The sequence below is a fragment of the Orcinus orca genome, chromosome 16 (genome assembly GCF_937001465.1).
Source record: "Orcinus orca chromosome 16, mOrcOrc1.1, whole genome shotgun sequence".
Classification (NCBI taxonomy): domain Eukaryota; kingdom Metazoa; phylum Chordata; class Mammalia; order Artiodactyla; family Delphinidae; genus Orcinus; species Orcinus orca.
In genome coordinates this window covers 4965317-4986332 of record NC_064574.1, presented here as the reverse complement: position 1 = coordinate 4986332, position 21016 = coordinate 4965317, and the positions used below count along the sequence as shown (strand labels likewise).

The following is a 21016-nucleotide window of genomic DNA, read 5'->3' as shown; positions in this document are numbered from 1 at the left end:
CCCCGCCCCTCCGCCCCGGCCCTGCTCTTCCCGCCTGGGATGAGGCGCGCGTCCGCAGGGGGCGGGGCCGCGGGGCCGCGCGCGCGCTCGCCCGTCCGCCGTGCGCATGCGCCGTGCTCGCGCGCGCGCTCGCGGGAGAGGATGGCGGGGGCCGCGCCGGGCGCCATCATGGACGAGGACTACTTCGGGAGCGCGGCCGAGTGGGGCGACGAGGCGGACGGCGGCCAGGTGAGGGGGGCACCGGGCGCCCCCGACGAGGACTGCTGGTCTCCGTCGCCGGCGGGCCGGCCCCGCCCCCGCCGCGTGGTCCAAGCACAGCTCGCCCCGCCCCCTCCCGCCGCTCGACCACCCCCCCGGGCGCGCGGCCTCTCGGGGGGCACTGGACGGTGATGCGTGGCGAGGACCCGGTCCCCCCCAGTGACGGTCTCCGGCCGCAGGGGCACCGCCCCCCAGTCGTGACCCGATCTGACCTTCCGATCACCCTGGGGCGGCCTCGGGGCCGGGTCCTGGGACTTCCTAGCCCCGCCGGGAGGGTCAGACAGCACCTCGAAGGTGGAGGATTGGGCCCAGACACACACTGCGAAAAGTAGCCATAATCTTTAAAACAATCCAACTCAGCATCATGAGGGCGGAAAAGTGGAACTTGGACTTCCGCACATGTGCTTTACTGTTTGTAAACCATACTCTTGGGCGCTCTGGCTGATGTAATCAGTCCTTGGCCTGAGTGAGGAGGAAAGGATCGTCCATCCTTGACCTTCAAGGGTTTGCTGTGGAAGCTGAGGGAGGCTCAGAACCTTCTCCCCAGAAGCCAGGGGTTGCACAGTAGGAACTGGGCGCAGTCGCTCGGCCAGGGGACCCCAACCTGATTCTCATCTGAAGACCCACCCGCAGTGATGTTTGAAACCCAGCTTCCCGGGCTCCTCCCCTGGGGCCTGGGAGGAGTTGGTCTGGAGCGGAGCCTAGGAACCTGCCTTTTAACAAGAGTCAAGGTTAGGTGTTTGGGGAACATACTGAAGTGATATTTTGAAGGAAGAAAGCCTGGAGTGGGGCGTGCCCCGTTGAAAGGGGCTGGCGGGGCACTGAGGGCATTGAAGCCGGGGTACAGGGATGCAAAGGTGTGCGCTGTGTTCCAGGAGCTGAAAGGAGGCCTGTGTGGTTAGTTGCCTGGTGGAAGCAGTGGGTTCTGAAGGGCCTTTGAGAGCTACTGAAAAGCATGACTTGTTCAAGAGTTGGGGGCAGGGAGTGACACTCTAAGCTTCACGTGTTGGATCATTCCAGGGTGTTGGAGGCTTAGAGTGGAGAGATAGAGTCAGATGTAGCTAATTGAAAATCTGTGCCGACTAGGTGCTTTCATGCATCATCTCATTCCACACTCAAGATACTGAGTTGGGTGTTAACTCTGCTCATGTTGAAAATGAAGAAAGTGAGACGGGAGGACCGAGTGACCTGCCCAAGGTCATGAAACTCATACATGAAGGAATGGGGATCCCACTTAGGTCTTGTCTCCATCTCCACTCGAGCAAACAGCCGGACCACCGAAGCCTTCCGGTCACAACGCGCTACAACTAGGGCATATCTAAGGGCCGTCTAGTCACTTAACCCCATGGTGGGTGGATCTGGGGGAGGCCGGAAGATGTGTAAGGAGGCTGCTGTGACATTCAGTCCAGACGACAGAAGCTAAGGGGTACTGAAGTGCAGAGAGATCTAGGCTACATTCGCATTTTATAAACTGAGCACTCCAGTTGTTGGCCTTTGCTTAAGCAGTTAGGGATGGCAGAGCCAGGCCTAGACGCCCACAGACAGGAGGCTGGGGAGTCTCAGGTTTGCGGAACTTTAAGCATGATCCCGATTTGGCCCACTGACTCTGATAGGCTCTCCCTGATGAGAGGGGTGGACTAGATGTTCATTTCACGTTCATTCTAACTCTGACTTCATGGAGGAAAGAAAGTCAAGAAAGGTAACAGGAAGAGTGGCATGAGCTGGATTTTGAGACAGTGGAAGATCAATTTCTGTGACCCAAATTCTGTTCACTTAACCCCATGGTGGGTGGATCTGGGGGAGGCCGGAAGATGTGTAAGGAGGCTGCTGTGACATTCAGTCCAGACGACAGAAGCTAAGGGTACTGAAGTGCAGAGAGCTTACTCCGGCTGCGGATTGCCAGTGGGGAGTGCCGAGGGACGACACTGCGGAGGCAAGCGAGTGGGAGGGTGAAGTCCTGCTGTCTTTTCTGAGGGAGATAGGAAACTTTAAGCAAGAAAGAGACATCAGATTTGTGGCTTATTAAGGTCATGGTGGCATCAGTGTGAAAGGTGACTGAAAGGAAGGAATGAGACCACGCCACTGGGGGACCATTGCAACTGCGAGCGTGCCCCAAATAAGGAAGGGCAGAGGGAAAGAGGGAAGGAAGGGCCAAGCTGGTTAGACATGTGGGAGGGAGAATTGATGGGTCTTTGGGCAGGATGTGGGAGCAGAAATTGAAGACCTCTTCTAGGTTTGTGAGTTTAAGGTAACAGGTAGAGATGATGGAGTCCTTTACAAAAACATGGGTTGTGGGAAGCAGATCTGTTTAGAGGGAAAAGAGGAGGTCAGTTTGGAATCTACTGAGTTTGCCGTCCTAGTGGGACATGTGAGTGGAGGTGAGAATTGACAGTTGAATGCTTGAGTCTAGAGCTTGACAGAGAGAGATCCAGGCTAGATTCTAGATTCATGAGCAGGGAAGTGGCACGACCCAGGAGAAGATGCAGTGGAGAAGATGAGTGCCCAGGGCAGAAGCCCGAGAATCCAGACACCCAAGGATGCCTCTTGGGGCAAAGGCCGGCCTTCCTTCAGAAGCCTTGCTCGAGGCTCCCACTCAAATAAGGTCCAAGAGAAGACTCCCCGGTCTCCATAGTGAAGGAATCGTGTTCCTTCTCCCAGAGCACTGCTTTCAGGATGTAAGTCTGCATCAGGGGTGGGCAAGCTTTTCTGGAAAGGGCCAGACAGTAAATATTGTTGGCTCTGCAGGTCTCTGTCACAGCTCCACTCTGCCCATTTTATAGGGGGGAAGCAGGCATAGACAATATGTTTTTAAAAAGGGGGCTGTGTGGCTGTGTTCCAATAAAGCTTTATTTACAAAGACAAAAGGAGGATGGATTTGGCCCTGGGCGTAGTTTGCTGATCTCTGGCCTAGCTCTTACCCCATTATGTTAGGGGCAGTTACTGGTTTGTAAACTCCTTCAGCAGAAAAAGCCATCTCTTGTCTTACAGTTTCTTGGGTTTCCTGTACAGTGCTCAGTATAGTGAGTGTTCAAAAAGCATCTGCTTGTTGGTAACAGCGTTAAAGCTGGACAGACCCTGGGGTCATTCAGTCCTCTGTCATCACATCATCATCCTGTTGTGCCCTTAGATTCAGCGACTTGCCTGAGGTCGCTGCCGTGTAGGACAGGGACTAGTATCCAGGCAGGCCTGCTGATTGGAGGCGAGCCAGTGAGCTTCACTTTCTGACAGCAAATGGACAGCAAATGGCCTTCGAGAATCACTTCCTCAGTCTTTGTTGGAAAGCCTTCCATGCGTGGCACATATGAAATAGTAATAGTGAAGACAGTAGCTAACACCTACTGAACTCATACCAAATGTCAGGTGCTGTGCTTGGCTCTTCTGAAAATTAGCTCCTGGAATCCTCACAGCAGCCAAATGGGAGTAGGTCCCATTGTTGTCCTTGTTCAGTAGAACAGAAATGGATGCCCAGGTGAGGTGTCTTGCATGAGATGCGGTAACTTGTATGACCGCATACACAAGTTTGCCAGCGTGGAGTCGCCATACAATCTCACTTGGTATGATTCTGGATTCCGTTTTCTTAGCCACTCGTTACTTGTCCAGCGTACTTCATGAGATTGTCATGAAAGTCAAATGAAATGACATACGTTAAACTTTTTTTAAAAATTAATTAATTTTTGGCTGCATTGGGTCTTTGTTGCTGTGTGTGGGCTTTCTCTAGTTGCAGCGAGTGGGGGCTACTCTTCGTTGTGGTGCGCGGGTTTCTCATTGTGGTGGCTTCTCTTGTTGTGGAGCATGGGCTTCAGTAGTTGTGGCCTGCGGGCTCTAGAGCGCAGGCTCAGTAGTTGTGGCGCACGGGCTCAGTTGCTCCGCGGCATGTGGGATCTTCCCGGACCAGGGCTTGAACCCGTGTCCCCTGCATTGGCAGGCGGATTCTTAACCACTGCGCCACCAGGGAAGTCCGTGGAACACTTTTGACATGGACAGCGTTATACGGGTTTAAGGTGAGATAGCAGGATATTTGTAGTAATGAAGAATAGCCTGGCTCTTTTTGCCAACAGCAGGAGGATGATTATGGAGAGGGAGAAGATGATGCCGAGGTCCAGCAAGAATGCCTACATAAATTTTCTACCCGGGATTATATAATGGAACCCTCCATCTTTAACACTCTAAAGAGGTATGTGAGAAAAGTTGTTTGCACTGGGAGGAGAAAGTTGTGTAATAGACCCAAAAGCTGATACGTGAAATTCAGAAGAATGTGGTACGGGAATGGAAGGCCTCTAGGGGTCCCCCCACTTTAGAAGCCTGAATAACCTGTCTTCCCCCTCACCCTGTCACGGCTGTCCATCCCCATGCCCATCTGTGTCCATTTGAGTGTCACAGCTTGTTTGTTCCTCTTTTCTAGGTATTTTCAGGCGGGAGGGTCTCCAGAGAACGTTATCCAGCTCTTGTCAGAGAACTACACTGCTGTGGCCCAGACCGTCAACCTGCTGGCCGAGTGGCTCATTCAGACAGGTGCCGTGTGGGGGTGGGGTCCTGGCCCTTCCCCCAACACAGTACAGAGCTGCTGGGTCATCATCATGCTGATACACTGGAAAGGCCTTCTTTGTCTTCCTGGTTCTTTCTGTTTGTTTGTTTTCCTGGTTTTTAACACCTCTGTCAGTAAGAAGTGAACTTCTTACCCATTTTCATCGGCTTGGTTTTTATCTTTGATTTAATAATTGAGGTTCACAGATAACCCGCAAATGTGATTCTCATTGAGCTGTTTTCCCTACCGTGTTGTAGAAGTAGAGGATTATATGGCGTATGTTCAGTGTGTCATCTTTAAGAGGTCTATTATAGCAAGCAGAAATCATGGCTAATTTAGGACTGGGCATGATTATGGCTTTTAGCTACTATGATCCAAGTAGCGCCTCACTGTAAATCCTCTGTGCTGAGTACAGATGGCATCGTGGGGTGGGTGCTGCCCGTAAACGAGTTGACTCCCTGCTGTCACAGTCATCACACATGAGTGTGCCCCCTGGCTGGCATCTGCTCTGTTCTGCCATGGGGGAGGGGGGGTGTTTTTCCATTTTGGCGATTTGTCCTTGTTCCTAGCGAGGCTTCGAAGATGTCACTGTCCTTTCCACGTAAACAAGCATCCTTGTGTGTTTCGCCCTGGACTCTTTTTTGGGTCTTACCATCGAATATGAGTAATATTAATTTTTATAAGAGGCCCCAGATCCTAAGTGGTCAGAAGCAGTTCTGTGATATCTGATTTGCACGTAAACTTTTGATCTGTCGACTTTTTCTAAAATAACACAGTGAATTGAGAGATTGCCATTTTCCATCTCGTGGCTTGCATTTTCTTTCAGGTGTTGAACCAGTGCAGGTTCAGGAAACTGTGGAAAATCATCTGAAGACTTTACTGATCAAACATTTCGACCCCCGCAAAGCAGATTCTATCTTTACTGAAGAAGGAGAGGTGAGGAACCTTTTTCCCTTTTTTAATTCCAGCTCCTAGAGTCCTCTGCTGATTCCACCTCACGGTGGAGTGTGGCGCGTTGTGTCAGTCAGGGCTGGAGCTTCCACACGCTGCGGGGGTGTTCGGGGCTTGGGCTCAGCCGCCCGGCCACCAAGCAGCCTCAGCAGCCCGCGGCCTGCTTCTTCCTGTGTCGGGGACCGCGGCAGAGCCAGGAGCCCAGGGGCTCTTGCTGTGTCTGCTGCCACGACGTCACCTTCACTTAGGCGAAAGCTAGGCCTCTTACCTTGCTTTTTGTTTGTTTGCTTGTTGTCAGACCCCCGCTTGGCTTGAACAAATGATTGCACATACCACGTGGAGAGACCTTTTCTACAAACTGGCTGAAGCCCACCCAGACTGTTTGATGCTCAACTTCACTGTTAAGGTAGGAAGAGTCCTAGAGTCTGAGAAAAGATGAAAGTATTTATGAATGAGGGTGATTTTGACTTGGTTGGTTGTTGGTCTGTGTCCTTTGAAAAGATCCTATGTGCTTTATTTGTAAAGGTTTTCGTCATTTCACTTTAGTAAGTCATAAACATCGAGAAAGAGAAGCATAGACTTTGTATGTTTGGGGATCGAGTGGACTGTGTTTTAGGATTGGGCAGGAACAGGGGACAGAGCCTTGCGTTCGGAGAGGAGCCTCTAACAGCGCCTGGTCCATCTCCTCCGTCTCACACACGAAGACTCAAGGGTGGGGGGCTTGACTGGGACCACCAACCTAGTTAGTGGTGAAGCGGGGACCCGAGCAGAAGTTTGAGACCCGCGCCCAGCGCCCGTCCCTCCTCACCCCGGGCTCGGCCAGCGGCCGCCTTCCTGTGGGCGCCGGGCACGGCTCGCCAGCACCGTGTGCGCTTACTTCCATGTTGCAGCTTATCTCCGACGCAGGGTACCAAGGGGAGATCACCAGCGTGTCCACGGCCTGCCAGCAGCTGGAGGTGTTTTCTAGAGTGCTTCGTACCTCTCTAGCTACGATTTTGGACGGAGGCGAAGAAAACCTCGAAAAAAATCTCCCCGAGTTTGCTGTAAGCGCTTTACTTGATGTGGCTCAGATCAGGAGGAGGCCGTTCGCATGGGGCCATGCATCTTCTAACGGGAAATGCTCTTTACTGTGGAGAGTGTGTGGGGCGCAGGGCACCTTCCCAGGTGGGGACTTGCGTGCAGAACTGTCGGAGTCCGACTCTTCTGTCTGCCTTTGTCATTGCTGTGGTCCTGAAACCCCACACACTGTCTCCCTGCCGTCTTCCAGAAGATGGTGTGTCACGGGGAGCACACGTATCTGTTCGCCCAGGCCCTGATGTCCGTGCTGGCCCAGGAGGAGCAGGGGGGCTCGGCCGTGCGCAGGGCCGCACAGGAGGTCCAGCGCTTCGCCCAGGAGAGGTGAGAGGCTGCCTGTCAGCTCGCTCTCGCCCCTACCACATTGCCCTGTGTCCACAACCGAAGACTCTAGGTCCTCCTGTTTTTGACAGATAGGTAAACTTGCTTTTATCCAGTAGAGCTGAAAAAGTCGGGCTAATTTTAAATACGTGAAGAGAGCTTGCTTCGTAAAGTTTTGCTTCGATGAATATTTGGTAAACGATTTGCTTATCGTTGAATTCACTGTACTTATGAACCTAAGTGTATTTATGAACCTAAATTCCCAATATATTGGGATTCATCAGTGGCACATGGCAGCAGTCCTGAAATAGCTCTTTAGTAGTCTGATGGTTAGATCGTGGTCCATATCTTACAGAACAAAACTAGCCCCTATTAGCTTCATTGTCTACTAATGGAGGCTTAAGATACTTAAGAAGTGCGTGGTTCCTTTTAGGAAGCCTCTGAGCTGTACTGAACCATTCTTCCCCAGTTAGCTCTAAATGTTGCTTTCATGGGTCAGTTAGTAAACGTACCAGTGGATGAGAGAAATATGAAAAAACAAAGGGACCTCAACAGTTCAAAGCATAAATCTGAAAGAAGGAAGGAAGGAAAAGGAGAGAGAAGGAAGGAGAGGGCAGGACAGGGCGCCACCTCATCAATGATGGGATGTACGATTTTTTTTCATCAAGAGGCCATGACGCCAGTCAGATCACGCTCGCACTGGGCACAGCTGCCTCCTACCCCCGGGCGTGTCAGGCCCTTGGGGCTATGTTGTCCAAGGGAGCCCTGAATCCGGCCGACATCACAGTCCTGTTCAAGATGTTTACAAGCATGGACCCGCCTCCTGTTGAACTCGTGAGTTGCTTTTCATTTTAACCTTAAGATGGGACACCCTCAGTGCCTATCGGAAGTATATTCCTTTGGAAAGTTGTTCCTTTTAATTCTCTGAAGTCAGCGAGTGCACATTCCTATTGAAATGTTTCTGTCCTCTCCCTGGTCCTTCCTCATCACATCCTCGGCCCTCACACACCCTGAAGCACATGCAGTGGTGGACGTGAGTGGGCCCTCCTGCCATGGGTGCGTGTGGACTTACCTGCCATCTCACTCCTGTGTTCCTTTTCAGTGTGTTTGTGTGTTTCTCTTCAGATCCGGGTGCCAGCCTTCCTGGACCTGTTCATGCAGTCACTCTTTAAACCAGGGGCCAGGATCAACCAGGACCACAAGCATAAGTACATCCACATCTTAGCATATGCAGCGAGCGTGGTGGAGACCTGGAAGAAGGTACTGTCAGTTCTGAGAACTCATGGACTTTTTTACGGAGCCAGAAACCTCCTCTCTGTGGTGTAATTTGGGAATTTTGGCTGCAGGGAATCACGGGCCCAACTAGTGTCAGAAATGTCTTTTCTAGTGTTTCTGCATAAAATAAGTCAAAGTGCTAAATGTCTCATGGAAAGGTGCACAGCATCTACGATACTAATTTAAACTGTAATTTGAAGTGTGGCTAAAGATACGAAACCGATTCCCTAAGCCACTGACGGACGCCGGTCTCCCTGGCGGACGGTCTCGCTGTGTGACGGGGACACTTCAGAGACAGGGACGGGGGTTTGCAGAGAGAAGGGCTGAGGCCAGGTTACCCCAACTGCAAGGACGCGGGCACCGTCGGGATTCACCGCCTTCATGTGTTTTCAGAACAAGCGAGTCAGCATCAATAAGGACGAGCTGAAGTCAACATCGAAAGCTGTTGAGACTGTTCACAACTTGTGTTGCAATGAGAACAAAGGGGCGTCTGAGCTTGTGGCCGAGCTGAGCACCCTCTACCAGTGTATCAGGTGAGCACGTGGAGCTTCTAACCCTGACTCTCCGGGGAGGACAGGTTTGAGCTTTCATATTAAAAGCTCAAAAAATAAAACAGATTCAGAGATACTTATTCATCGTATTTATTTTCTCTTTCGTAAATAGAGGGAGAGCACTTTAAACTGTTCTAGCAGCATGAGTAATTTTCAGGTGTTTACTTGCCAGAAGTCTGTTTGCAAATTAGACTCAGAAAAAGGAAGACCAACCAGAATTACAACAATTGACTTGAAGAAGAGGCTCTATTTACAGTAAAAGTTAGACCAACAGAGTATCACCTAGACAGAAATGGTGGGTGTCACGCCAATTATTAAAATAAGCATTCACTAGAAAAGCTGACACACAGGGTGGCCTCTTAGGCATTTGAATCTTCCTCCATTAATTTGTCCTAGTGACAAAGAGAGGCTTTGCTAAATAAAAGTAAGCTTCAGCCCAGCCCACCAGGCTCGTGGAGTGTTGCGTGAATGGTCTTTTCCTTTCAAACCAGCAAAGTTGGTCCAAAGTCAGCTGAGCGTGGGATTCGGGTTCTCGAGCTGCGCGTTTGAGAGGACGCTGGTCTCGTCAGCCTGTTCTTAGCTCATCGTGTCTCCCTGGCAGAGCACGTTGTAGAGTGACGTGATGGGCTGGCTTGCGTTGGTGTTGTTCTGGGGTTTGCCCTTTAGAAAACTTTGTGTAAAGGAAGCGTTCTGCCTTGTTTACCTGTAGGTTTCCAGTGGTGGCCATGGGTGTGCTGAAGTGGGTGGACTGGACTGTGTCAGAGCCGAGGTACTTCCAGCTGCAGACGGACCACACCCCGGTGCACCTGGCACTGCTGGACGAGGTAGGGGCTGCGGACCTCCCAGCTCCGGTCCGAGGCTCTCGCACGTCTGTTCCCCGCCTTCAGAAGGCAGTCCTTCCGGAGCTGGTTATTTCTGTTCTAAATGAGGAGTTTCCTTTTAAGGAGCTAGTTTCGTTGACTCCACAGATCTCTCCGTTTTTATCAAGTGTCCCTGAAAGGATGAGGAATGGGTCAGAGGCTGGCCGGCCCTGGGCCGAGTGCTGGGCCCGCCGTCCTCAGCCGCGAGCTGTCTTTGGTGACGGTTCTCTGGGGCCGGCAGGGAGCCCAGAGGCCTGGCCATAGCGCTCAGGGTGGCTCCCTTTGGCCTCTTTGTAGATCAGCACCTGCCACCAGCTCCTCCACCCGCAGGTCCTGCAGCTGCTGGTGAAGCTCTTCGAGACAGAGCATTCCCAGCTGGACGTGATGGAGCAGGTGAGCGGGCAGCCCGAGGGCTGGGCTGCACAGCGGGAAGGCGGCCCCTTTCTCAGCCTTGTCGCCCCACCCGTGCAGCTCGAGTTGAAGAAGACCCTCCTGGACAGGATGGTGCACCTGCTGAGCCGGGGCTACGTGCTCCCCGTGGTCAGTTACATCCGCAAGTGTCTGGAGAAGCTGGACACCGACATCTCCCTCATTCGCCACTTTGTGACTGAGGTCAGCGCGCGCCGGTTACCGCTTCCCCCGGCAGCGCCCTTCTTGGCTTGATGTAGTCATCTGGTACCGCACTCCGGAGCCGTGCCGTCGGAGAGTCACGGTGATGACAGTGACACGGATGCCAGTCTACCAGGCACCTCCTACCTGCAGGAACAGTGTTTTACCTGCCTGGCCCCTGGGCGTCTTAATGTCGGAGATTGTCGGCAGGAAGCAGAATGGCGGGGGTTGGGGGAGGGGTCTCGCCACACTGTTGCCGTCTGACTGGTAGTCGGAGCCGCTCACAGGCTGTGCTCCCCGTAGGTGCTCGACGTCATCGCGCCCCCCTACACCTCTGACTTCGTGCAGCTTTTCCTTCCTATCCTGGAGAACGACAGCATCGCCGGCACCATTAAAACAGAAGGTGAACACGACCCTGTGACAGAGTTTATAGGTAGGGTTGGCGTGAGCGTCTCTTGGCTGCAGTTTTCGATGTCATTGTTTCCCTCCTGCTTCTAACCCAGTGCCTGTTTTCCTTCCGTTTGCTAAAGCTCACTGCAAGTCTAACTTCATCTTGGTGAACTGATTCAGCGCATCCTCCAGAGCTGGAGCAGAACATTCCAGGAGACCCGCTGTGGAAAAACCCTTTCCAAAAGCTATTGTTGAAGAGGCCCAGTCAGCGTCTTGGAAGTGGGCTGTGGTGGGAGGAGGTGGATAACTTTTTTAAAAAGGAAGATGTCAGCAGTGTAACAGCTACTAGGAACAGTCCCGTCTCCTCGTGAGTCCAGGGCTGCCCCCAAGTCCTGTTTACAGTATTTCCCCAGTAGCGGAACTAGGTTCCCGTCACCTCTTGGGATGTAGCCAACTGTCAGCCCCGGGGCGGGGGGGTGGAAATTCAGAAACTGAGACACTTAGATGAACTATTTTCAGAGTTGATTGATTTAAGTTTTCTCACAAGGCTCCATTGGTTAGTTCGTATTATTGCAATTGCTTTCATTTTCCGAGAACAAATAAAAAGCCCTTCTGCGGTTGGAAGGTGTAGGTCCCGGTGTTAATGTTGTTTTCGTGTGTAAATAAAACACTCAGATTCAGTTCTGCTGTGAAGTGTGCATTTTATTCATCCCTTGGGCAACTTGAGATCGCCATCCCCCCTCGGCCCCACCATTGACTGCAGGGTGACAGAGGAACTGGTGATGACAAGTCTGAAATGTTCCACCTCTTAAATACATCACAGACCACAGTCGCCAGATCATTTATTGAAGAAAACGGAGGTCACATCATTCGCTGCCTGGTGGCTCACGCTTCTTCAGGTAGATGGTGCGCTGCCGTCCTCCCGGCAGGAAGCCGTCCCGTGCAGGTGCTGGGTCGTCCCCCCGCCGCGACTCCCCGCCCCACCCCAGAACGCGTTCAGCCCGTGCGGCATCGCGGCGGCCGTCCCTCCTGGGCGCCCAGGGCCGTCACCGGCCATCACGTATGTGACCGCCAACCCCCAGTTCCTTCAAACCACGGCAGTACCACCCCAGTGCCCGTGAAGGTGGGATCCCCTCTGGTTACGGCTCATGCGATCATTTCTTTAAGAGCTGCTCCTCTGGAGACGTCTGCCTTAAACGATGGGGTCCCCAAATGTGCAGCTCTCCTCGATGGCGAGGTTGTAGTCGGCACCCTTGCCACCTCTGTAGGCGCTGGTCACTATGCGCATCCAGCCCCGCTCACCCTGTGAGGAGTGGGACCATGCATCAGCTCAGCTCCCGTCTGCGCTCCGAGTAGACGGACCCCTCCCCTTCTCACTCAGCCTCAGGCTCGGGGGGTCTGCAGCGTCCCAGCCACCCGCTCGGCTGACCCTTCCCTTTTCTGGGACCCCTGTTGGGAAATAGCTTTTGTGAAATATTCAACTTGGTTAATATTCAACACGAGGGGTGCATGGCCCTGTTATGCCGAGAGCTAATTAACTAAAATGTTGATCGACTCTTTAGACCAGATGACTCGACTACCTATTAATATCCCCATTTATAGTCGTTTAATAAAAAATATTGACATTTCATCACTTCGACATAAATCACCATCCCTGGGCTTCCCTGGTGGCGCAGTGGTTGAGAGTCCGCCTGCCAATGCAGGGGACACGGGTTCGTGCCCCGGTCCGGGAGGATCCCACATGCTGCAGAGCAGCTGGGCCCGTGAGCCACGGCCGCTGAGCCTGCGCGTCCGGAGCCTGTGCTCCGCAACGGGAGAGGCCACAACAGTGAGAGGCCCGCGTACCGCAAAAAAAAAAAAAAAAAAAAATCACCATCCCTGATTTCATAACAATGAATTTGTGTCTTCAGCTGTTAATGGTTAATACTAGGTCTTAGAAACGAAAATTCTGCCAGTTAATTTAATTCCCCTGGGTTTTTGACTCAACTCAAAAAGTATTTTTGAAGAAACTCCACGGTATTACTTAGGAGAGCCGAAAGTATGGCAAGAAAAAGAATGAGATGGCTGTAAAGGCATAAAAGCTAGCTAAATGGAAACTTCTAAAGCAGCACTTCTCAGCCCCCATCCCCCTCGGGAGACATTTGTCAATGTCTGCAGCCGTTTTCTGGATGTCACAGCTGGGGAGCGGGGAGGAGCATCTGGCGTCTACCGGGTAGGGGCCGGGGAAGCTGCAAACGCGCTACGAGGCACAGGACGGGGACAGCCCCCGTGCAGCGCAGGAGGACCTCACCCCACGTGTCTGCAGCCTGGAGCCCCTCTGCTCAGGGCCACGGTTCTCAGCTACGAAACCCCCAGAACTATCCAAGTGAGAGGAGTCGCAGTGGAAATGTCTTACCCATGGTTCGCCCCACGAATTCCGGACGATCCAGTACTCCGTCCCATGGCTGACACCCCAGCCGGCCACGGAGACTATGTGGTTTATGTAGGCCCTGTTGCGGTATTCAGCATAGATGCCGCCGGTGTAGTTAGACATCTTCTCCGTTGCCATTATACCGCAGCTGAGAGCAAGCAGGGAGAGAATGAGCGCTTTCAATAGCCATCGTTGACCGTTGTTAGGAAGAGCCGTGTGGATCCAACTTAAATAACACGCACCTGATGATTCTGCCCAAACTTCTGTAGTTACTCACCTGGCATCCTCCCTACCAAAGCTGTACCAGCTGCCCCAGAGCACTGGCTACACTCTGGGAGCTGTCCATGGATGTGTCCTTCCCTCACAATAATCCTACGAGGGGCACATGGGCTACTGAGCTTTACTTTTGAGAAAACTCACGTGGCAGCTGTCTCCAGCCCTGTGGGTAAAGTTGGCCAGAAGGAAAGGGGTGAAAATCACCTGGGTCCCATTTACTAGAAGCGTGCACGCCCTCTGCGGGCAGGGGTCTCAAAGCTCACCTGATGGGCCCCTTCGCATAGATTTCTGCCATCATCTTTTCCCTCCCGGAGACGGAGCCGTAGTCGCCAACTTTCCAGAGGGTGTAGTTCTTGATGACGTGGCACTCTCCGAATTCAGTGCATGTTCCACACTGGTTAAACTTGTCACACTCTGGGGACAGCACGGAAAGTCAGCGTGAGGCCATTTCCCCGTTAATCCCTGAACAAAGTAGCACGCCCAGACCCAAACTCCACTTTTCTAACTGAATGCTCCATCCATCAGCTAATAATGGAAATCTTCTTGCCCTCGGGTGTTTAATTACCCTCTTCTTTCAGCTGCAGGAGTTACAAAAAGCCTTTCCCCGGGCCTCAGTGGAAAGAAACGTTAATTAGCACATAGTAGGTGCTCAAAAGCTCCACTTTTCCTTTAAAGCAGGGACAAAGGCCTCTGCACAATACTCTACAGCTGAGAATAGAGTGTAATTAAATTATTCACTTTTAATAAGATTGTATTGTTTCCCCAGGTTTGGGGAAAAAATAAGCATTTTCTTATTCTTTCAGTCTGAGAAGGTATAATAATTAGGCCTCAAAAAACAGTGCAGCTATTAGATCTGGAAGACTCCACACCGTCTCCTGCATCCTTCCTGGGCCCTAGACAGTATTACTTCTCACCTTGTCCATCCTGCCTTGGCCCACAGCACCACTTTCTACTGCTTTCACATTACCTATTTCTGTTATAGTTTTGTATCTATCCAGACTCCTTCCCCAAGACATTAAACTCCTTGAGGATTAAACTGTTGGTTTAATTTGTCCCTTGGACACCAAATGCCCAGGACAACCTGAAAAAAGGTGGATCTGTGGCCACATTTGCTAATACAAAGACAGGACTACTGGAACTTGCCTGGTGGCGCAATGGTTAAGAATCCGCCTGTCAGTGCAGGGGACATGGGTTCGGTCCCTGGTCGGGGAAGATCCTGCATGCCACGGAGCAACTAAGCCCGTGCACCACAACTACTGAGCCTGCAGTCTAGAGCCCACGAACCACAACTACTGGGCCCACGAGCCACAACTACTGAAGCCCGCGCGCCTACAGCCTGTGCCCTGCAACAAGAGAAGCCACCGCGATGAGAAGCCCGCACACCGCAACAAAGAGTAGCCCCCGCTCGCTGCAACTAGAGAAAGCCCGTGCGCAGCAACGAAGACACAACACAGCCAAAAAAAAAAAAAAAAGACAGGACTACTTATTGCGAACAATCAGGTGCCGATGAGTTCCATCTGGCCCTGTTGTCCCAGGTGGGCTGGAGGGGCCTGGCCGAGGACAGACAAGACCGGTTCTGGGTGGATCAGGGCTCCGAGGACCGCAGGGGCCCTCCCTGCTCCCTTTCATCCTGGACTCCTCTCCTTGGTTCTCTGACGCCTGCTGCATCTATCACTGCAACAACTCACTGGACCAGTTTGGGAAGATGCTTGCTGGCTGGGCAATACGGCCTGGGAGGCAAGGCGGGGGCAGCCTGTGGGCGTGGGATGGCGCCTTCAGAAGGTACAGGGGCCTGAGCACACCTTTTACAGATGGAAGCGGGGGCAAAAAGCCCCCCGGTCTCCCCACACACACCCCCGTCCTCCCCACTCCTGTCTCAAAAGGCCTTTTGAGTTGGTCTCAGCTCTTTGCTCTGGTTACGAGGGAGCTCAGGTGACTTAAAACTACCCACTGTGGGGTTAGGGTTTGGACTTTTTCTTTCCTTGGGTTTCCAAGGGGAGCACCCTGAAAGGACCGTGCCGACTCCAGGGCCGCAGGCCAGCTTGCATCCGCTGGTCCGTGCAGCGCCCTCGGCTCCAAATCCACCCAGACGCAGGCGGCCGGGACCAGGGTCTCGAAGCAGGCCGGGCCCGCCTGCTTCCTGCCTGCTCGCCACTCCCGGCTCCTGGAAAACACTCTTCCCTTGATGAGCGATCCCCTTACAAAGGGCCATGAAACCACCAAAATGCCAACACGTCAAAACCCAAACACCAGGGCCCGGCCTGGCCGCCGGGCACGCAGGCTGGAGACCCCCATCCCAAGTCCTTTTTTTGTTGGTCTTCCCACCAAGGATGCCAGGCCCCACCTTTCCCGTCCCCGCCCCCCCCCCCACCGTCCCCCTAGACACACAGCGGCAGGGGGCTCCCAGCTCCATCCCGCCCTTCTCCAGGGCCCCGGCCACAAGCCCTGAGAAGTTTGCCGGCCTGGGTTCCAGGCCACACATGCGCTGGAAAGAGGGGAAAGGGCGGGGGGGGGGGGGGGAGAGAGAGAGAGAGAGAGCGAGAGAGAGCGAGCGTCTGGGGGATGAGCAGGCCCTACCTTGGTCCTTGGCCTGGTAGTTGTTACAGGTCTCATCAGGGATGCCGTGCCGGTGGGCGTACTCCCACACCGGCAGGTCATTGCCCCCCTCGCACGAGCCAGCGTTGCCGCAGTCGATCACGTGCTGCACGGACAGCAGTATGGAGGGCCACGCTCCCTTCCTCTTGATGTTGATCCGGTCTGCGGGGGCAGCACCCATGCTGGTCAGCACCCACCCCACTGCCTGCCGCCCCGGGGGCCACGCATCCCGCTCTGGAGGGCCCTCCCCTGCTCCCTGGGGTCCCTGCTCTCCAGAGAGGCCTCCCGGGCCCTTCCTGGTACCGATGCCCACCCTCCCCCCACTACGAATGTCATCTGGGCAGGGCCGGGCGTGTCCTGCCTGAAGGCTGGTAGATCCCCGAGGGCACCGGGGAGCCAGACTAGGGGCCAGTCGGCGACCCCACTCTCACTCCCCACGTGCCTGAGCCCACACACCCCACGGGGCAGCTGGGGACGGCTGAGGGCAGCCACGGCCCCCCGCTCCTTGCCCCCCTTTCCCTGTACAGACAGCATCCTGTGGGGCCCTGCAGCCAACCATACCATGGGCCCGCCACCTTGCTTTCCGCCCTCCCGGAGCGAAGATTCCGCAGCCGCCCACCTCGTGGCCGCATCCCGAGTTCCCACCTCCAGGTCAGAACTCACCACAGCTGCTCCTGTTCCTTCCCTGATGACGGCGAGCAAGCGGCCAGGCCCTCCACCCACCAGCAGCCCCCTCCAGGCGCCCCCTTCCTTCCCTCCTGCAGCCCCAGGCCCCCTACACCCCTGGGGTCACCTCCTAGGCCCTTGGGCCCACAGGGCTCTACATGCGGCCCCACAGGGCTTGTGGAACCCACGGCCGGTCACCAGCACGTGCCCCAGCCCTTCCCCCAGCGCCCCTGGACGCACCGCCCAGTGCTCCTCCGCGGACCCCCTTGTGCGGGTGAGCACCGCCCTCCAGCCCCCGCAGGTCTCCCCAAGCTCCTCAGCAGCCTCCCGCCGTGCCCGCCCTGGGCACTCAAGCCTCCTCCCCGGCCTCGCTGACCCTGCAGCTGACACTGCTTCACCCAATAACCCCTCCCGCCTGAGGGTACCGGCCCGTTCTTCAGCTCTTGGTGTCCAAACTGGGTCCCAACACGGAACAGGGAGCCAGCTGACACAGGCTCCGCGGGCAGGTCAGGGTTTTGTTCTATCTGCCTGAAACCTCGCAGGGTTTCAAGCGGAACAGAAAAGGGACCCGGCCTGGGTCTGAGCTGCTCCACCAGGGGAGCAGCAGGCGGACCAGGCGGCAGCTCCGCAGCGGTGCTTGGAAGGTAGAGTGCAGCCCTGCGGCCCGATGTTCTGAGGGTGGAAAGCAGGAGGCCGGCTGCCTCTGGGCCTGGGCCTGAGCGAGGGAGGGATAGCATTCTCCTGGAGTGATCAGGGAGGCCGGGGAAGAACCGGTTTGGGGGTGAGGGTGGTGGCATAAAGGAGGAGCACGTGAGGTTTGAGGTGTCCCGCGGGGGGGCGTGAAGGCGGAGTCCAGGTGCAGGGTCCCGGGGAGCCCAATGTCCAGAAGTTAAGCGGGGGGGCGGGGGGGATGAAGGAGGGGCCGGTGAGACAGAGACTGGGGGCCTGTGGCTAAAGGCGAGGAAAGCATTTCGGGGAGGGGCTGATCGAGCACAACAGGGCGGGGCGAGGCCCAGGGGCAACAACCAGACCTGCCCCTGACGGCCCCGGGCCGGTGACCTTGGCGAGGAGCTGGCAGGCGACTGGAGGGGGTCCGGTTAGCAGGGAGAAGGTGGGGACTGCAGGCCCCTCCAGAAGCCCAGAAGTGGGATGGCGGCTGGAGACGGGGTGGGGTTCAGCGCTGGCCAGGTCTGAGCATCAGCAGGGATGGCCTTGTCCAGGGGCTCAGACGCTGGACGGCCGGGGACAGGAGGGAAGGTGACAGCTGGGCCGGGCACCGTGGAAGTCCCCTTCTGGGGGCTTCCGTTTTCTCAGTGAAAGAGAAAGAGGACGCCTGCTGCTAGGGAGGCCATTAGGGGTTGGAGAGCAAGAGGGGAGAAGCAGTCATCTGCCCAGGAGACTCCACTCCAGCAGGTGGAGGGCGGACCTCTGAGCAGGGACACGGCATCGCCTCCAGGCCCCGCCCTCCTCTACAGATGCAAATCTTGGCATGTGATTCCCTCCCTAAGATGCCTCAGGCTTCTGCCGGGCCCCTCCCCTGGGGGTAGGGCCCCTGGTGACCTTCTCAGCTTCCCCCCCCCCACCCTTAGGCCCCTGCCACAAAGGCCCTCTCAATTCCTCCAGGCCAGGGAGTGCGCCATTCCTGCCAGGCCTTCGCCCTGAGCCTCTGGCTCGAGGCCCACCTACACCCTGCCTGCCTGCCCGCCTTGGGCCCCTGAAGTCTCCCAGCGGCTCCAGTGGTTAAGCCTCTGCTCCACATTCTCCAGGGGCCCTGACCATCTCCATCCAGGTCAGGGACCTCCCCAGCTGCCCAGAAGAGCTCCTACAGCTTAAAATGGGGCTGAGGGAGTTTCCTGGTGGCCCCGTGGTTAGGACTCAGCGTGTTCACTGCTGTGGGCCGGAGTTCAACCCCTGGTTGGGGAACTAAGACCCTGCAAGCCGCGCGGTGCAGCCAAAACACATTTTTTTAAATAAAATAAAACAAAATAAAATGGGGCTCAGCCTAGCCGCCCCCCCTCCTCCTCCCTGAAGGGCCAGAAGTGCAACCCAGCCCCCAGGAGAGATGGGGCGGGGCCCCCACGAGGCCCTGCCTGGTGCCCCCAGTGCAGCTGGCTGGCCCTGGGGTCCAGACGCCAGCCCCACCCCTCATCCTACAGACAGCCCGGCTTCCGCGCTTTGCTCCCAGCTGTCACTCCCATAAAGGCCTAGTCTCCTGACCTCCCTGCCGGAGCCTCAGTTTCCTCATCTGCAAAGTGGGAGCAATCACAGGGCAGCCAGGAGGCTTACATGGGATGAGCCGTCCAGCGTAGGCCAGGGGCGGTAGCCACACACTGGCTTAACACAATGCCGCAGGGCAGGAGTTCAAAATATTCCGGCGTGACTGCAGGCTCCCGGAACCCCGAGCTGAATGAAGGCCCAGGCTGGTGTGAAGTCCCCCTCCCTCCCCTACCAAGGCAGGCCCAGCAGCCTTCTGGAGCGGCGCTGATTTCGGATCCCTCCCCGCCCCCCAATCCTGGCCTGGAGGTTTCCCGGCCTCGAGGTTTCCCGCCCTCGCTGCAGCCAGGCGGATAAGGCCCAGATGAGGAAACAGCCAGCTGCTCAATGTTCCAAGCCCAGGGCTGGCATTCATTTCAAATATTAACTACGCCGAAAAGCAGCTTCACTTCCGCATACCCAAGCACCAGCAGGGTGTTCGGTGAGTTTGTGGTTTGATCCCCAAGGGCCTAGCTCACAAGCTTCGGGACAGATAAGGCTCCTGGGAGCTGTTTGTCACAGGTCTTCAGTCCTGTGACTGCCGGGCATCCGCTCCCTTAGGCCTGACGCAGACACCGCCCCATGCCAGGCTGAGTCCTGGCACAGAACTGCAGGCCCCCAGGACCCTGGGCTGCAGCTGCCAGTACTGACAAAGAAGGCAGCTGGACGGGCCCTCCTGGCCCACGGTCAAGAGGGGCCGAAGTCCCCGACCTACCCGCCATGGCACTGGTGCTGCCGTGGGCCCAGCAGGAGCCACAGTACTGGGGGATGTGCTGGTTCCTGGTGACACTGGCGTAGTTGACCCCATTCACGTTGCGCCAGTCCCAGTTCTTGGGCAGATCCGATAGGGACAGGTACTCGTGAGGCCGGGGATATGTCCTGGGAACAGACCACCACCACCGGAATCAGCACTGGGGCCCCTGGGGGTCGGGCGCGCAGGCACCTTCCCCAGCGCCCTCTCCCTTCCCCAAACTGAGAGCGAGCGTGAGAGGGCCATCTCAGCCAGGAGACGCCCCTGCCCGCTCGGAATCTCAAGTGGGCAGGGCACACACGCGCCCCCCCAGTGCAGGAACCAGACCGCTCCGCCAGCGAGGCTCCAAATGCCAGGGCGGCGAGGCTAGCCTGCCTCCTGCACCGGTGCGCCTCGTCCAACCCCACAAATGTGAAAGGGCGCGCCCCCAAAGCAACGGGGCTGGCCTTGACCCTCAGAGGTCAAGGGAGCCTGGGCGTCCTGGTTCCTGGCACCCCAAGGAGGCGGCAGGGTCCCCCAGGCGGGAGAGGGCGCGAAGCCCCGGGAGATGGGCAGCCCCTGACCACCCCCCAGCCGCCCCGACCTGCGCCCCAGCTGGGTGAGCTGGTCCCCCCGCAGGGGCCGGTAGCAGCCGCGGCCCGGGCGGAAGTGGAGGCCGGCCCGCGCCGCGCCCGCCGGCAGCACGAGCAGCAGTAGCACCAGCTGCGCCGGCCCGGACGACGCCATGGCTCCCTCGCCGGCGCGATCTGACCCCGACTCGAATCCTAACTCGGATCCCGCGCCGGTAGCTCCTCCGCCAGCCTTCGCCCCGGCCGCCCCGCCCGGCCCTTAAGGTGGCTGCGCGCGGGCGGGACACTCCCCCGGGGCGGGGCGCGCGGCTGCCCCCGGTGACCCGGCCCCGCCCCGCCCGGCCGCACGGCCCGCCGCCCGGACTCGGGTCACGCGCCAGGCCTCGGCTGACCCCAGACCCGACCCGGCCACCAGCCACGAGCCTCCCATCCGTCAGACCTCATTCACTCTCGGGCATCCCCACCTTGGATTCTTGGGACCCTTGGCCCTGGAGAGGTGCCCCTCTCCCCGCATCCCACGTGGGCCCAGGCCTCCGGGGATGGGCAGGGGGTCTCCCCGCAGGACTGTGCCCTGGTCTCGCTTTCTGAAGGCCACTTCCCGAAGGCCCAGGCCCTTTCTGGAGAGACACTTTCCCTACATAGTGAAGAAAGACAGGATCCTTCCAGAAACTGCCCCTCGAGG

General features: G+C 56.2%; 2 protein-coding genes across 9 annotated transcripts; one reads left to right on the top strand and one right to left on the bottom strand.

Moving 5' to 3' along the window:
* The first annotated feature begins 88 nt into the window (after nt 1-88).
* NELFCD (negative elongation factor complex member C/D) lies at nt 89-11494 on the top strand. 8 transcript variants are annotated; one of them, XM_049699156.1, is made up of 15 exons: nt 89-228; nt 4317-4432; nt 4661-4770; nt 5610-5719; nt 6033-6140; nt 6625-6777; nt 7002-7132; nt 7798-7963; nt 8255-8389; nt 8798-8937; nt 9665-9779; nt 10146-10208; nt 10287-10427; nt 10728-10857; nt 10955-11494. In XM_049699156.1, exons 1-15 carry the CDS (start codon nt 142-144, stop codon nt 10987-10989), a joined length of 1740 nt encoding a protein of 579 aa, XP_049555113.1. In that variant the 5' UTR covers nt 89-141; the 3' UTR covers nt 10990-11494. The 8 variants fall into 8 exon arrangements, with proteins under 8 accessions (XP_049555113.1, XP_004282366.1, XP_049555111.1 ...); XM_004282318.4 differs by having other exon boundaries at nt 10113-10208; XM_049699154.1 differs by having other exon boundaries at nt 7044-7132; nt 10113-10427.
* Nucleotide 11495: 1 nt separating this feature from the next.
* On the bottom strand, nt 11496-20635 carry CTSZ (cathepsin Z). Its single transcript, XM_004282319.4, has 6 exons — nt 20349-20635; nt 19730-19893; nt 16078-16257; nt 13764-13914; nt 13210-13372; nt 11496-12117 (listed from the first exon to the last, which is right to left on the bottom strand). The coding sequence occupies exons 1-6, from the start codon at nt 20489-20491 to the stop codon at nt 12007-12009; spliced, it is 912 nt and encodes a 303-aa protein (XP_004282367.1). The 5' UTR covers nt 20492-20635; the 3' UTR covers nt 11496-12006.
* Nucleotides 20636-21016: the final 381 nt, after the last annotated feature.